We start from the raw sequence: 18,250 nt of genomic DNA, 5'->3' as shown, positions 1-18,250 counted from the left end.
AAGGATTTTTAGTTGAAATTACATTTTTACCTAGCACAAATCAGAATTCTTCAAGATATAACTCAAATACATCAATTAGGTAACAAAACTTACCTGCATGAATGAGGTCAATGACGTGTTCTGAGAACAACTTTAATAGGATCAAGACTTCATCTGTTAGATTACAAACATAAATCTTGATGCAATTTTAAATTATAGAGAAAACCAAGAATTTTAAGAGTGATAAATATGGAAAACTGCATAAACAGGTGTAACAAACCAACTCCTACTCAAAATTGCTAAGCCCTGAAAATTATTCTATATTTATACTTTTCATAAGCTTTTTCCTCAAAAACAAAATAAGATCTATTTGATATCATTTCCACTTATGATATTGTCTCTAATTTGTCCTTGACTCACAGTGAATGTGACACGAACATTTTTAAGCTTTTTAACTGTGCATGTTTCCCTCAGACTTAAATGTCCTTCGATTCCTTAGAGCCATGACCCTACAAATTGCATTGATCTTTTCTCTGACAGTGTTCACTGTTGACATACTTACTTTTTATAAGTGGATATTCCCATCTTTATGTAGTGCTCTTACTTTCATTGTTATACCCCCACTCAAGTGCATTGAAAAATGGTTTTAAAAAATGGAGTTTCCTGCTTTGGCTTCTCCCTGTAAGCTTGTTTATACAAATGCACCTGAGCTGTATATATAACGCCTGCAGAAACATTATTCAGCTCTCAGAGTCTCGTAGAAAATGGTGCCTTGTCTTCAGATGCATTGATCAGACAAGAAGCATGACATGCTGAGGAATGCCTCTCCTCATTTTTCTCATCTGGGTGTGTTGTAAATCAATACTTGACTCTGGGAGGTTGAGTGGCTGAAGCTTTCTCTCATCTAGCAGGGCTAGAACTAGCTTTCACACTGGTCTGCTAGTACTAAACAGTTATGGAACAACAACAATGACTAATCTTATAATTTAAGATACTACCCTGGACACCTGATGCCAAAATACCAGAAGACATTAAAACTCACTATTATAAACTAAAAATTACTATTTAGAAACAGCATTCCAAAACACTTTAGTCTCTAATACATTAAAAATGACAATTTAGAACGGCAATAAGTAGTTTCAATCACAAATGCAAGAGTACTTTCAGTCAATGAAAAGACAAAAGTATGGGTTTGAACCATACTTTAATCCCCAATCCCAAATCCTGTAAAATGGGCAAACTCTTATTTTTTGATCAGAAAAGCTGAGATCGAAAGAAATGTGATTTGCTGTTAGTCAGATCTGACATTGTTTGCTGTCGTCTTTACTGTACCATGTTGATTCTCCTATTTGAGCTTTCATCTTACAGGTGGAGCCACATGAACAGAGTCACATGATACATACCTAGTAATCTATGAGTTTCAATTTAAGATAGAATGAAAGGTAGAAAACTTTAAAATTATTAAATATTTTATTACTTCATTAGCCTCATTAATATAGTTTGTGTATATTTGATGCGTGATATTTATAAGAACTACAGATCTCAAACCTCCTTCCTTTTTTCATATTTCTGTACCTAGATTTGAGAATAATTTCTTTGCAAAATCATCACTAAATGTGCACTACAATTCTATGTTTAACCACATAGCTCAGTACTATATTTGATAAAGTAAATGTTGCTTGCTTTTTAGCAGATTATCTGATCTTCAGGGTGGTAACAGAAAGTGGCTCAGAATTTGAATGACTGAATGTTTTTCTGCAAAATTTGTTATCGTTTATGCTATTTTTAAGTATATATCAATCTTTCAGAAATTTCTGATTAATGGTTTTCCATTTTTAAATAACACATAGTAGCTGGTGATAATGTCCAAGTTTTACATTTTTTCTGTTTTCTCAGTACACTTCATAGCATTAAGTTCATCAGTTTTCAGATGTTCTGGGCTGCTAAACATTTAAAGTCCCTGCACATAACATATTCTTATTTATTTTAAGAAGCACATTTCTCTAATTGTTCTTCTTGACCAGTCATAGAATTAAAAAAAACTCCCAAAGTCCCAATATCACCAGATTTCATAATCTATAATATTATTGCTCTTGGCTTTTGACTGGACTATTTATTATATCTTTACATTCCCATCAAAAATCAACTTAACATCCTGAACATTTATTGTAAGGTTAGAATAGAAAACATTAAATGACTGGAAAGTCACCAGCACCTCAAAAGGAAAAAAAATGTGAAATCTTTGCTTTTAAATGAAAGTCAGTGTGGCTAACAATCTTCACTCAGTGGCTTTCAAAACACTGCTTCTGTGGAAATACTAATTCCTAGGCTCTACCTTTCTTTGCAAATGCAGAACTTTTTCCGATAAGGCATTGCTCAAAGGGTGGGGCAGAGACAGCAGGTCCTGTTGCTGCAACTTGTAGTTAACCATTTAATAGCAAGAACCATTTAGGAATGGCTTCTAGGAATTTTCAAGATTGTTTTCCCCTCTATGCAACTGAAAATACTGAGAGCCATGTTTTTAGATCTCAAAACAAGCCAAATATCTAATATTCAATAGAGGAAATGAACTATGCAACTGTACTACCTCTAGGGCACAAGGTGTCAGGGCTTGAGCACTGTCATGTCTCAAGACCATCTCATGTATAGACATGCCTGGACATAAAACTGAAACATGGTGGCCTCATGAGTGTCCACTGAACAAGAATTTTGGAAAATTACATTGGACTGTCATTGTTAATTCAAAATTTTGTTGAAAATCAGTTCAAACTTAATCAGGAAATAGGTGAGAGTTGCTTACATGTTTATTTTTGACCAGGTCTGTGTTTTGGAAGTTTCTTTATAGTAGTGATGTGACTTTTTTTATTTTTATTTTGAAAGATATATGTATATATAAAATAGTTTTTAAAGTTAAATGTGTATCTGCAAGAAGAGATGCTAGTTATGCTACTGTAAAGAGAAATTGTGAATCTCCTGGTACTAAGCCGTTTCTCACATATTGTTAGGAAATTCTTAAGTTCAAAGCAGCATACTAAGAAATAGAAGAATCCTCTTACTGTTGGTAAAAATGGTTGCTCATTTTTGTGTTCAGAATCACAAAACTGCTGAGGGCCATGTGGAGAGAGCTGCAGATGAGTTCCTATCCTTAGGATCAGGAGTGGCCAGTGAACAAGGATACATTGCCTTGCCCACATAAACAGCAACACAAATGCCATGTTAGATGAAATTAACATACAGCGTACAAATTACTCTGAAAAACACTTGTCACATGTAGCCCGTGTATTTGTTACATGTCGTAAAACCTAAGATAGGCTGAGGGCTGCAGAAGGGGCTGATGACCACAGGAGCATTTCCAAAGTCATGCAGTGGCAGTAGTGCTTCCTAGGCTGTGGAGCTGGTTTGTGGTTTGAACATCTCCCATTCCTTGTGCACTTGCTCCTTTCGAAGACAGTCTGTGAGATGAATCCCTCACTTTGGGTGCTGCACTGCAGTGACTTAGCATATGATACCCTCCTTCTAAAACAGAGCAGTGAAGCTGTTACTGCCTCCTCTCTGCACTGTGCACAAGCATGTGCTGAGACATGCCTTGAGTGTACAGTGACTTAAAAGCAAGGGGATAAAGTTTCAAAAGTTCTACCTTTCATATGTGTCTGAATTTCCTGTGCAGTATAAAAAGGTATTTACAAGTTTCTACAGTTTGGGGGGAGGTTACCACTTCATAGCAGCCCCATCACTGTGCACGCGAACGGGAAATTCTTTTGGTTTACTTAATTACAATTGATTTTTTTCCCCATTATCTTGTATGTTAGACATGTTCCTGATGTTCCTGCATCTGCTTCCTTGATTCAGGGGAATCTCAAGAGTGAAATCAGTGCTTGCTGTTCTATCTGTTTAGAAAAAAACTCCACAGAAACAAGCATAACTAAAACTGTTTGAAAGTAAATACTTTTGTCATTGTGTCTTTCAGGCTTCTGGCCTTTCCACTGACCACATGAGATAGCAAGTACCTGAATGCTATTAATGGAGTTAGGCAACCCACAAAACTAATAATTTGAGTATGGTGACATCTTTGGTTTTGTTAGCTCTGCAAATTTGGCATCATCACAGGGTATGGTGCAATCTGTTTTCCATCAGCTTTTATTTTTTCTTTCCCAAGTGTGGTAATAGACCAAGACCAGAACTTAAATCTTGTCTTAAATTCAATTTTACCTTTATGTAAAATGAATCAGTAGCATTATGTAATGTACACTGCATAGCCTACATGGCCTTGTTTATTGTTTTAACTGAAGAGAGGTGCTATTATGCTTGCTAAGGTAAATGGAAACAGATGTTTTGGAAACAGATATTTAAGAAAATTAATCTTGAGTTTGTATTGTAGAATGTCAGTAGAAGGGGTCAGTGCTCTACTCAAAAGAAAGAAGGCAGAAAGATTGCTGCTCTGTACTGCAGTCATTTGCTGCACAAGATACACTGCAGGCACAGGGTAAGCATGGAATTCATTCAGCTTGGTAGCAGTCCAGTAGTTCTATGCTATTAAATATGTTTGCTTAGATGGAGTAGTAATGCAGCTGCATTGTGACTTGTCCCATTAAAATATTTTTTTTCCTTTCTATGGAACTGCATAAATAATTTGGGGTTTTTTTCAGTTTTCTAAAATAGAAATGACTTGCTTGAAGTTAATAGAATTAAACTAGCAAAGCAGTAAGCAGAAGCAAGCTTTTTTTTTTTAACCTAAAGCAAAGCCTATTGCCTATGTTTTGACTTAGAGAGACATTAGTTAAATTTAAAAATGTAATGAGAATAACAATTTCAACAATGCATATATATATGTAACTATTAGAGATGGATAATATACTGTGTCTGCATCATGTGGCTTTCTGATTTCCTCTAAACAAGACACAAGGACAGAACTGAGAATCTAGGTGTTAAATCCAGGGGAAAAAAGCTTGCAGTGGACAACAGTTCCCCATACAGATAGCTCACAGGGAGCATTCTGGTTTTACCAGCATGGGCGTTTTGCTTGGCTAGTTATCTTATTTGGGGCAGGCTGGCTTATTTTATTTTGTTTTATTTTCAAAACTGAGGCTTGTTTTTTCTTCCTAAATTAAAGAAATTAATCAGGAGTGAAAACTAGAACTAAACCCTCTTTTCCCATAGGTAGTGCTAATTTTTTTCTTGTCAGCTATGAATATATCTCTAGTGACTTTCAACTGCCTTTTCTCAAGTGAATTTACTAGATATAATAGAGAAATAGCTCTAGGAGCAGGGATCAGAAACCATGATTGCCTTTCCAAATGAAAGATTACCATTAAGATGCCAAGTTCATGTTTTCTTACAGGCTTCTATCCCACTAATCTTGATTTCATTCCTGCATAGTGATGGCAGAGAACTGCAAAGAGAGATCAGATCGTCTGTTGCCTGTGGCCATGTACGAGTTTTGCTGACTGATGGAAAATGTGGCTTTGAAATCCCTGGAGCTGATGAGGGAGTTTAGCAGAAATACGTAATGAAATGTAAGCTAAGCAATTGTACAACAGTGTGGATATCATAGGCATGAGCTGCATTTCCTACCCCTGTCTGTTCTGTTTTTTGGCTGTTGGGTAGCCTAGGCTGAGCACTAAACTGCCTTCCTAAATCACATAGCTATCCCCTGGCTATTTGCAACTCTGTGGCAAACTAAATAGTCAACCTCTCCCTCATCACTTCCCTTCTGTGACTCTTTCATTGCACCAATAACCTTGTTGTATGTCATATTAAGTAATGGAAATACCCAGCTGCAAAGCATAGATTTTCACTTGAGCTGGTACATACTATTTGATTACTTCCAATATTTCAGATAATTTATTTATGGCTCAGTGCATATCTATGTACCCTATTCTGATGTCTGCAGTATTATTGTACCTACCCTTTATTTAAAATTAATACACGTTAAATGAATACAGTTAGCCAAGTCCAAGTAATCTAATACAAGCAAGTCCTTGTGCCCAGATCTGCATTTTCCATGCTGAGAGGAAATATCAAGAAGATGGTAAAAAAAAATATGGGAGAATCCTATTGAAATTCTAGTAATATGCATGTTTCCCTTATAAAGCGGTCCATTACATTTAATTTTATATAGGAGCTACAGAGAGTCATAAAAAGTTGTATAGTCCCAGTATTCTAAACTGATTTCTGCCCTTCTGCCAAATGGATATCCTTCGGATATCCTACTTACCTTTGCCACCTGCAAAGCCCTAAAATAGAGACAAACAGGCCAGACTCTGGCTTGGGAATCCTGCTTAGCTAAGGCCACAGATATAAAACTGCAGTGGTTTCCCATGCTTTCCTTCCTCTCCTCTCACAAGTCCACACTTTGAGGAAGCTAATTTATATTTATTCTTTATGTTGAAGACGAGAATCATAATGACTAGTTGATAAATGAAAAGTAATGAGAAATTGTTCCAATAAACAATGCAAAATGTTATAACACAGAGATCTGGACTCTGTGAATTTACATGTAGATTCACTAATTTATCTTTATTTTGTAGCAGCTAAATTTTATTTCATGGGTGTTGTACCAGGAGATCAAACATTGAAGCATGTTGCAGTTATAGATTGAAACATATAGATAATATAAAGAAGTTCACTTGCCAGAGTTTAGGTGTTTGCAGTCCTGCAGTTCTACATGTGTGCTAAGGTTCTCCTGACCAAACTCTCCATAAACTTACATCACTATTTGTTATGAAGGCATGAAGAACATGAAAATTACCAGTAAACTAGATGTTTACCAGGTTAGGAAATTATCTTCTTGTTCAAACTTGTCTCTTTTTCAGAGAGTTATATATCATTTAGTTGATTTCTTCAAGGGGAAGTGTGTAACTGATTTGGAAGCATTGTTTGACAAGGCACCATCTCTTCATCTATTTGCTAATATGTTCCTCTACTTTGCCTATAAAAATCATTTAGGTGAAATCTAAATAGAAGACTATAAAAATTTGCAGATGCTCTGTGGATATTTGATAGTTCAAGTTATTTTTGACATATGTATCGATCTGAAATTACGCAAGGCGTACAGTAGTCCACATCCATCAGGGAAGTGCTGAACCAACTGTATGTATATTGTCCAGATGGTCTGTGTGTGCATAGCTAATCCAGTGTAGTTCTGGGTACTTTGGGCTTAATATGCATGGGCAGATCAACTGTGCTTTGTGCAATTACACAGATGCAGCTGAACAACTTGTGGCTTATTCTGCTTGTGGTCTACAGATGGTTCGATCCATGCACACTGAGTGTACTAAAGTGTCCTCTGCAGTTATCTTGCTTACAGTAATGTATACTGCAAAGTAGGTATGAATATACTTTGCTTGGGAAATATCAGAAGAAACACAATGATTCTATTCTCAAATATTCTGAGTACCTTATTTTCCAAAATTTTAAATGTTTTACCTACTGATAAACTGCTCATAAGAAAGTGGCTCAGACTTGGAAATGTAGAAGGAAAAAAAAAAATCTCTTTCCCTCAAGGAGAGTAGGAAAGAACTTAATAAGAAATCTGTATTTTGTGTATTCTTATATTCTTTTTTTTTGTAGAATTACTAGTGTAAATAAAAAAATCCATCTGAATCATGTAAGCAATATGTAGTTATTCAATTAATATTTAATAAATCACTTGGTAGAAATCAGAAGGATATAATTTGATTATTTTGTCTGGTATCAATTTTTATCCATCCCCATAACAGATAAGTGAGAATAAATTCATTGACTGCAGTAAAGGAAATACAAACCTATTAGTTAACCACTGTGATATGACAGATTAAAGTGCTTTGGGACTGACTATAGTGAAATCTGTATGTATTTAGTATTGACTTTTAAATTTATAGAAGATTTCTATTTGCAATTCTAAATACTTAAAATCATGGAAATGCATGAAGAAATGGAAAATGTATCTATATGTATCTATAGTATCATCCTCTATTCTGCTAAGAGGATAAAAAGTAGGTAATCTTCATAAAGCCTCCCGAAACATTTTGTTAAGTACAGCCTACTTTGATTTAGTTACATCTAAAGGTGTAGCTAGTTAGCTCTGTGTGCATCTGACAGACCTGTGAACGTTCTAGGATTAATTATAGAAAAACAATATAGAATTCCTTTCTATAGAAAAAATACATGTATTATTAGAAAAGCCCACAGCATTTGCCATTTTTAAACTCAGTGTGTAAGCACAGGAGCTGAATCAAATGTTTTTGCAATATAACTAATGGCTATGAACGAGCTTGTTTCTGTGCATCTGCAGGCAAATCCTGCGGGCTTACCTCCTTATCCTGCATCCCAGGTGGGGACACTCTCTGAACTAAAAGGTGATCCTGACACAGCACCCTATGGTTTCAGAGCTCTTCTCTGCTGACTGCTCACATTTCCTTCCTCCTCAACACATGAGATTGCCCTTGCTACTGTCAAGCACCTCCTCCTGTGCCAGGACTCCTTTGGCTTGCTGTGCCCTCACTGGCCACTGTGGCAGGGAACACTGAGTGCTGTGTACAGTGATGGTTTTGCACAGTGAATGAAATTTTCAAAGGAAAAATGGTAAAGGGGAAAGCCACCCTCCTGGGTCTCACTAGGAGAAGGAGGAGAGAGAAAGGCAGACATGTCTGTGTAGACTCATTTGCTGATACCCATGGGGATTAGAGAAGAGGAAGAGGAAGAGAGAAAGAGAAAGAGAGAAGGTCTTAGTCCCTTTCTTTGCCCAAGAAGCTAAGTAGAAAGGAGAGCCTGACTGTCTCTTCTCTCTTAAGTCTCTGAAGCCCACAGAACAAGTAGTATCCACCTACAGCTGTGTATTCTGTAATATCTGAATAACAGCTTAACATGAGATCTGTTTTCTAAATTCTGGTGCCACTTACGGGGATCAGTTTGGGATCGGAAAGTTCAGTGATGTGGCAGGTAGTTTTTTCTCCTTCTTTCCCAGTATCCACAAGGTGTGATTGAATAGTAAGAAACTCACACTCCGAGTGTGAGTTTATAACTGTTCAGTACTTAAGTGACTGAAGTTTCAATTCCTTGAAGTAACCAAAACCAGGAAATAGGGAGGACTGTCTGGAGGATGCTGTCTATGTAGAGGAAGGCAAGATCTTAAATCCTTTTTGGTTGAGGTACGTTTTCTTGTATCCTTTCACCCCCTAATGGAGACAGAACAGGATAATTCCTTTTCCCTTAGAAAGAAGGGAAAGCTGTACAGAACGGGGTTTGGCTTGAGTCTGTACTCTGCATGAGTGAATACTTTGTGTTCTGATAAGGGATTAGCTCTCTTTAATTTTTTTTACAGTGAGAAATTTGTCACCTTGATTCTTTAGAAGTCATTTCTCTGTTTTGGGGTGATGATCATATACATCTGTGTGAAATATAGGGGAGTTTAACTTTCTTGAGAAATCAAGAAAATTGAGTTTGTAGAGCCCATAAGCACTTTGACCCCTCTTTCTTGTGTTATCCACTGTAATCCGTTACTCAGCACATACATGTCATTAAGATATTTGTGCTCACCCTGGCATTAATGATCTACAGAATTTGGCATTTATTGCCTAAGATAATTGGGTGACCTTCTCTTTAATTTCCCAGCTATGTTTTTCTTTTTTTCTGCCTTTATTTGTCATCTAATTTCCTATTCTCCTTTTTGACTTTTCCTAAGTTTAACCCTATCTGCATTTGCTTCTCATCCTGCTCCTTTCCCAGTAATCTGTTCTTCCACCTATGTTTTACTTTTCTTTGTTTTCATCTCTGCATTTTTATACCGCTAATCTTCCAGTCTTCCTATTTTTTCCTTTTTGCATTTTTCATTTTCTCCCCTAATTCTTTCTGCATTCATTTACAGTCTACTCTTGAGCCATTTATTTTCCACAATTTCTGGGGTTATTTGTCACCTTTTAATTTATTTTAATATATTTTCCCTCAACCATCTCTTGTATTCTTACTTCTTTCTCATTCCATATATCTAGCTTATTTCAATGGCTACTGACCTGCATTGATTTTTGAGTCTCCTGAAAGGCTGACTGATCATTTCATAAGGAGCCCTGCAATGAGTGGAGACTGCATATTTCTCTTTACATTCAGGCATGAGGGATATATACACCATTGTGAGCCCACATATACATTTCCTCTATATGTCTGATGTCATTAGAAATCTATTCAGCAGCATGAAAGATGCCAGATCAGTAGTCTTAACAGGATTTCTTTTTTTTTTTTTTCCTTCCCCAACAGGTTTATTTTCTCAGTTGCAATATATAAATAAATATGTATATTAAAATACTTCCAGAATTTTCCAGTTACAACTATTGAATAAAGACCCAGGTACATAGTAACAACTAATCTGAAATAAAACTAGGCAACTGCTCTTCTTCTTTTGTAGAATAACTACCCATACAAAAACTTACTTGGAACCACTATTTTAATATTTCATAATACACAGACTTGGTTTTCATTTGTTTAATAGAAATTCTGATTCTACAGTGCTTGGTTTTTGATGAACTCACTGAAAATTTCTGTTACCTCTGAGGAACTGTGCTATTTATAGCTACCAATGTAATCCTGCTTGAGTCCAGGGGAGTATAAGGTGGCCATAATATAACTAGAGTTATGAGGAAAGAATGTATTTATTTATTCCTAAGTATCATACTTTTGCTTATTTGGAGTAAAAGGCTATTATAATCCTGGAGTTGAGAAATTTTTGCTGTTTCAATAACTAGCATAAGAATCAAAGTGCCTCTTACAAAGGTCAAATCACCAACTAAGCTTCTTACTTTATCTTTACATAATTTCAATATTGTGTATTTTAACATTTCAACATAGCATAAACAAAAGCATTTAAAAATAAATGTTATATCTTTCTTACTTGGTGATTTCAACACATTTGTTTGATTTTATTTTCTGCTTTCTTTTAGTATTTTCCTATGCAGAAGAATAAATGTTAATTAAAATGTGCAGGATGAAAAGATGGAGCAGTCAGTGCTTGTACCACCAGGACCAGACAGCTTCCAATACTTCACTAGAGAGTCTCTTGCAGCTATTGAACAACGCATTGCTGCAGAGAAAGCTAAGAATCCTAAACAAGATCGTAAAGACGATGATGAAAATGGGCCAAAACCAAACAGTGATTTGGAGGCAGGAAAAACACTCCCGTTTATATACGGCGACATACCTCCAGGAATGGTGTCTGAGCCCTTGGAAGACATGGACCCATACTACATCAACAAAAAAGTGAGTCTAATATCAATCCTGTTCATATGCCAGTGTTTGGAGTGCTTTATCATGTTCATTTCATTTTCATGAAGTGGATCGTGTAGTTACTTCAGTAATTAACACAGTTAATTTGCAGCCAGAATCCATCCACCTTAATGATTACTAATTTTTCACCCTTTTCTTTTAATTTACATCAAAATTTATTCCTTTGATACAACTGAACTTATATAAAAGAAACATTTCTATCAAAGCTGAAACATAGTGTGTGGTCTTTGATTATAAACAATATGTAATACCTGTACAGCACATGTATACATAACATGCATATATTTTGCAAACTTTACAAACATGAATATACATTGGAACTGAGTACACTAGCATTCTGTAGGGTTCTTCAAGTTTAAAACTGACAGCATGAACCAATTCATAGAACATTTTGTTCACAGAAATCTGCTCTGATAGCATATTCCTAAGCAATTTATGAATTCAATAGAGAAACAAACGGATAAGCAGAAAATATAATAAAAAGAGTGTAAAACTTATTTTAAAGTTTCTAGTGGAGCTGGCCTTGGACAGGCCTGGAATCCTTTCAGGATGATTCTGTTGTACAACCCATATGCAGCAGAAAAAGTTCATGTTTTATAACAATAGCTAGATCTGGTGATACTTGATTTACTGGATTCTGTGATTATAAAAACTCTATCAATATCAAGATAGGAGTTATTTTGACTTTAACAAACTACTGTGTTCTAGGTGTCTCAGCTTGCTAAATTTCATGTGATTTATGAGTCCTGTTTTGACAAGAGAGAAAATACTATATGAAAGAACAGTATTTTTATCTGTATTATTTGATGCCTCTGAAAGAGCCTTTATCTGCCATTCACAGCATATGAAGATTTATCTTTAAATCACAGTTCTACTTTTACAAAGATAAAAGATGTGTTTCTATAAAAGCAGGCTTTGTAGAGTTCTGTACTAATTGTGTCTGTTTATGATACAATATCCGATATAATTTTATCCCTACCTGTCCACAGCTCATCCTGGACCTTTATAGCCAAATCAGTCTTGTGGCTCTTACAGTGAAAACGGATACACAATAGGTATGACTATGATAGATATGCTTCTAGAGCCCTTAGGAATGGAAGACCCTTCCAATCCCTTCACAAATGGAGCTGAAAACTTACCATATCAGCCAGGTCTGATGATAAATTTGCAAGAAATGGTGACAAACCAGCTGAACATATTGAATCAAGTTTCTGTACTATTTAAATGGAAGAATCTTTTTATTTGCACACTAAATAACTTTTATGGGCCAGTCACGTACCCTCTGGGATTCTCTTCTTTCTGCTGAAGTCCACACATGCTCTCTGTGCAAATGCTTTAATCTTCTAGAGGACAGAAATAGAAATAGCTCTGTCAGTCTAAGACAAGACAAAAATTTCTCACATGCTGCAATTCTCTCTGTTTTTTCTTCCTTCAGTAAGAAGAAAATGGACTTTCCTAACAGAAATTCAACAATCTGTTTCAATTTTACATCACTAGTTTAACTTTAAAATATCAAATTTCTAGATTTTCTTATCTAGCTGTATGTGAATTCTGAAAATACTTTTATCTTGTTTCACTTGTATTTTGAAAGTATTGGCAGCAGTTGATGCTCCTGCAAGTCTCAGAAGGAGAAATACTTTGAGAAAAGCCTGAAGCAGAAATAAGCATCTCCAGGAAGTTGCATAGGACTCTTAACGCTCTTTAACATTTAACATTTCAGCTTCTTGTTTACTCCTCTCTGAATTCCATCTTGTAAAGCCAAGTCCATCAGCACACACTCTTCTGATGTAACAGTCCGATAACCACTGCACAATCATTAGAGATTTTATGTTTCTGCCTGGAGAAACATCTATCTAAAATATCATGGATCTAATGAAAAACACCAAAATGAAGGAAAATATTTATTTGCAAGAAAGGATAGGACAAGTATTATCAGATACCACTGTTGCTTCAGCCCCCTCTTGAGATTTCTGCATAAACCAAAGCTGTTTTTATCGACAGAAACTGTATCAGTTTAACTTCCAAACTTTCAAATAGGGAATAGAAATGGTTGCCCACAGCACTGATCAAATGACGCTAATGAACATCGTCATGGTTTTTATTTGGGAAACCTGTATAGAGTTTTTAGGAATATCTTTTTTATTACAAATTAGGGTCATGAATGAAATCACCCATCATTTGCCTCATATGCAAGTATTGCATCCCACTTCCTGGTGTTTTGGGGTTTTTTTCCTATTTTGGTCAAGGAAAAGTTGGTCGAGCTCACTGTATTTTTGCATGCACTGAATACTGAAAGATCATCTAGAGTGTTTTACATTTCATCTTTGAGACTCCTTTTTCTAAGCAAAAGATTTGTGTGTGCCATGATTTGATACAGTTGAATACAAAAAAGGACAGGAATAAATAAATGTGTTGAACTGATTTGAGAGCCCTAATTTATGCCTAAGGTAGCCCTGAGATGAAAAGTTAAAATGTGAAAACCTGTTAAGAGAAAAAAAAAAGCAAATAGTTATACTAGATTTATGTTTTTGTAACTGTGCTTCTATGCAAAATCTACCACCAAAGAGGTCATACTCATGCTCAGTATTAATCTGAAATTGAAGGCAAAAGGAAAAAATTAACAACTGTTTGACAACAGAATAGCCCATTAGAGCAGTTTTACACACCTGACAGTATTTTTGATTTACACTGTATCACAGATAGGCCAAATGCCAGCAACAGTACCCTTGAAACATAATTATTTTATTATAATAGAATACAATACTGTTCTCATATCCTTCTGATTTCATTATAATGAAATGCTGCTGACTGTGGTGGCCAATACTGCTCGCCTTTAGAACTGTGAAGTTTAACATCCTAAAGGGTTGCATCACCTTTTTTTTTTTTTGAATCGAAACTTTGTTCATTTTTTGTGTTCTGCTTCTGTGCAAGTGCAAATCAGTGTGTTCCCAGTATAATAGTGACTGCCTGTTCATGCTCAAGCTGACATCACAAAGGATCAACGATGTTCACATCACTGTCTACAGAAAAAAGATCAGCTGGAACCCCCTAAGATCCTGACCTGTGGGCATGAATCAAAATCTGGTCCACTTAGTTTCATACTTTAAGGGCTGGCTCTTTTCCCCTAAACCTTGCTGCTGCGTTAAAGAGGAAGGAGAGAATAGGTGGAACTAAGGGGGTAAAACTTCACTTTCCTCCTGCTATAATAGAGATATAGCATTGTTCACTGCCACTCCATGCCCTGCCTCTTGCTAGAAGGATGTTGAATGATGTCTATCAGATAAGATGCCTCTTTTTGTCCTGGCATTTGGTAATATCAGGTAATATCTGATCAAATCACTAACTCCTGGCTTTCACAGACTTGTCTTGGGTTGTGAAAAAACCAAAAAGATTCCATAAAATTGCTTCACTTAACTTTATAACAGCAGTAAAGTTGAATGCAGTAGTGATTTTAGAAATTTTCATGGTTGCAAGTGGTAGAATTTTAAGTGAAAAGTTCTAACAAAGCAAACAGTTAGGACGTGCTAGAAAACATGGTTTCAAAAGATAACCACAAACCCAAGAAATGGCAACTTCCCATATGCCATGACTCTCTTGTTCTAGCTGCCATTGGAGTTTTTCCAGAGAAACTGAGGACCCAGCTCAACAATGTCACCTCCAGTCTTTCAAAAGGTCCTGTGAGCTTCTAGATGGTGTTTATTTAACTGTAGGAAGTGGCAATGCAATGGGGTAGCAGTCAGCCTGCTAAATGTAACCTTCCAGAAACTATGTGTAAAGCTAACTAGGAGGAAGGAGAACAGAAATAAGGTTTTGGGAACTCTTTGTCCCAAGAGGTTCTTGGAGACCATATCTTTGTTCAGTGTTGACTATTATTCTCTCTTAGCTACATCTTCTCGAAACACTACTCCTCCTCCTTTGCCCTTCCCAAAATGCAGTTTCTGGCTTTCTTTCAAATATGGCAGAAGTTAAAGAACTGGGTTTTAGGTTACAAATACAAAAGCAGCAAATCAGGGACTTCTCTTCAGGGAATTCTTTGAATTTATATTCACACTTTGTGCCTTTATAAAAATGAATTAAGCACTTTATAAAACATAAGCCCTAAAAAGTATACGTAATCCTTCATATAGGAGGAGCATTACTCTTACAATTCACGTAGAATTTTTTTAGCTTTTCTCAATGTATGTCTACTTTGTCCTGACAGCTTTGGGTATAATATTTCATGTTCATCCACACTGCCTACACATTAGCTTGCATCTGGGTTGGGAGTAGAGTGAGATATAGCAGGCATACCAGGGGGGTAAGCTTACACAGGGATTGGATATCAGCTCTTATTTGTATTTTTTAATGAAAATTCTTCTCCAGAGATAAGATACAATTTTAGTTCATGTCTAAGGCTAGAAGTCAGAGGACCAATAAAGTCATTCTGAAGGCTCGAGTTAGAAAGATGCTTTGAGTGAAAAGTTAAAATGGAGTTAGGGAATTTATGTTTTATTGGTTCTTCTTATGCAGGGCAGCAGAAAGTAGAACAGCTAAAATAGCAGCAGCTTCCAACTGAAACTGGAGCTGTGCCAGCATGCTGTTATTTTCCATAAGGCATGTTAGAAAATAGATGTATGTTTAATATGCTTGTGTTCAAAGATTTTTAAAAAAATGTAGGTTGACTAAATGTAGGTGGTGTAGTCTAAGATACAGAGTTAGTAGGGAGTGTGATTTTTTAATACATTTTGTCAAGTACCTCATAGCTAACTACAAAAGCAAAGAGCAGGAGTTGGAGGCTTCTGAGATGAGTCATGGGGGCTGGGGACAGACCTGGGAGGGGAAACTCACCTTCCCCCTTGGGGTGTGAGGCTTTAAAACATTGTGCCAAAAAATCATTCCTCTGCTTGGTTGCTTCAGTAGTTGAAATGAAAGCTTTGTTTAAGGTCAGGTCATCTGCAGGTTGTTGTTACCTGTAAGCTGTAACTGGAAGTGTAATTTGGAAACATTAGCTCAGGCTGTCCTCAGCTTCATATGCGGTTTCTCCATTTCTGTGCAGAAGCAGAGAAAACAAATGCGTATCTTATGCTATTCCTACACAGCTTGAGTTTGGACTCAAGACAGTGTAAAGTCTGACTGGTAATGTCCCTTACTCGTAAGGGGTTTGGTCTGTATGGGAGGGTGTGCTGTGTAGAGCTGTGACAGAGACACAGCTCGGGGAAGAAGTCAGCAAGTGAGTTGGGACTGGAACAACTTTTCCTCAGGGTTTAATCCTTGCTTCTCCTCTGCCTTCAGTACTTGTCATCTGTAACAGACTGGTCAAGGAAACCCTCAACTGTGCATCTCTCTCCACCTCCTGTGGGCTCCTAAAGATTTCTATCTGTACTTCGTGGGTCATACATAATGAACTTTCCAAATCTCAGCAGACTGAAGAATTGTCCTTCTTGAACCTCCTTGGCATATTTTCTCTGTCTTCCAGCCTTCACAGAAATAATCTTATAGTTCACTTGCTTACAGTCTAGAAATGATGCTTGATCTCCTGGACACCAGACAAGACCAACATACCCTTTCCCACACTTCCACTTGCATGCTAGTTTATAGCACATTTTGTCAGCAACATAATGAAAATCAAGGAGGATTTTTCATAGCTTATTTGCAAAATGTACAACTCTGACAAAAAAAAAGGCAATTTTAGACATTTCTATTTAATTTCATTTGAATTTAGGTTATAATCCTTGCATCATCCCTTCCACTGGATGCAGGTTTCTTCTGAGTTACTGAGCCTTCTGCAGTGTTTTCGTTCTTTTCGGATTGATCTTGCCGTTGGAGAACACTTTAGTGACACAAAGAAACCTGACAGTCCACATTTCCTGTAGTGTTAATGCTGTTGCAGCCATGATGGCCTGCAGTGGAAGCAAAGCAATGTTACTGCTATTTCCCTCTCTCCATAGCACAAAGACCAAGAAACAGACTAGAACAAAAAATATGAACAAGTATATAGTCCATTAAATCAGTTTCTAGAAGGACTTCTAGTTAGTAAGACTAATATATCGTTAATATCCATGTGAGGTTTCCCTGCTTATGGTATTTCAAATAGGAAGAGAGAACTTTCTGTGGGAAAACATGAATAAGATTATAATTTTAGTTCATAATTTCTGCATCTTTGTTTACAAGAAACACATGTAAATGTATCATATTACTAGACCGAGGTGTTTATTGAAGTATAAAAACATTAATGAATTAATTATATTTTCATATGTCAGGTATATCAGGTAAGTACTGGAAATAATTTTTATTTTAAAAATTAGTCATGGGTTTTGTGTATTAACTGTTCAAAAATTTACAATTTTGGTGATTGGTCACTTGGAGTATCTACAGTGAATAAACACTTATAAAATGTCTTTTCTTTCTCTTTTTCAGACCTTTATAGTATTGAATAAAGGGAAGGCAATCTTCCGATTCAGTGCCACCTCTGCCCTGTACATTTTAACTCCCTTCAATCCTCTTAGAAAAATAGCTATTAAAATTTTGGTACATTCATATCCTTTTTTAGTGGTTGTTCAAAATGTTACACAATGAAATTAAGAAAACACATAACTACTTCATCATATATAAATGTTTTTGTAGGCTGTCATTTTTATTTTACAGTGGAAGACTTATGGTAAGGTTTTATAAATATGAGAAAATATGTATGTATTTTATAAATGCATTGATTTTTGAATCAAACTATTTTCTTGAATTTCAGTTCTTCTGCTGCAGAAATCTGTATAAGGATTTAAGAACCCATCTTGATTAATTTTTCAGGAAAACTTTTTCAGATTTATCTTAAGATTGAATTATATTTTTTTGCATCCCAGTTTGGGGTTTTTTTTGCACTTTGAAGCCTATTTATAAATAGTAACATCTTTTAAAAAAATGCAGTTTGTGCTCATGAATTCCAGAAGAGTTCTGAGTTTTGCAAGCATTTAGGCAGATATGCAGCTGTTTAGGATCAGCCAGGTCAGGGTATGTTTATACTGCCTTTTTGGATTCCTTGTGGGGC

At 36.0% G+C, this 18,250-nt stretch overlaps 1 protein-coding gene across 6 annotated transcripts in view; it reads left to right on the top strand.

The window, feature by feature from the left end:
• LOC113994551 (sodium channel protein type 1 subunit alpha) overlaps nucleotides 1-18,250 on the top strand; it is a 92,591-nt gene that overhangs the window by 18,742 nt on the left and 55,599 nt on the right. For all 6 annotated transcript variants that reach the window (XM_039388004.1, XM_027733731.2, XM_039388003.1 and 3 more), the window contains 2 exons: nucleotides 10,890-11,205; nucleotides 17,629-17,747. In XM_039388004.1, the coding sequence (XP_039243938.1) occupies nucleotides 10,942-11,205; nucleotides 17,629-17,747 (383 nt within the window). In that variant the 5' untranslated portion in view covers nucleotides 10,890-10,941. The remainder of the gene's footprint in view (nucleotides 1-10,889; nucleotides 11,206-17,628; nucleotides 17,748-18,250) is intronic.

The sequence above is a fragment of the Pipra filicauda genome, unplaced genomic scaffold (genome assembly GCF_003945595.2).
Source record: "Pipra filicauda isolate LSUMZ 115617 unplaced genomic scaffold, ASM394559v2 scaffold5_size6683894_pilon, whole genome shotgun sequence".
In the NCBI taxonomy this organism is placed as follows: domain Eukaryota; kingdom Metazoa; phylum Chordata; class Aves; order Passeriformes; family Pipridae; genus Pipra; species Pipra filicauda.
The sequence above is the reverse complement of the archived record's forward strand: the minus strand, read 5'-3'. Positions and strand labels throughout refer to the sequence as shown.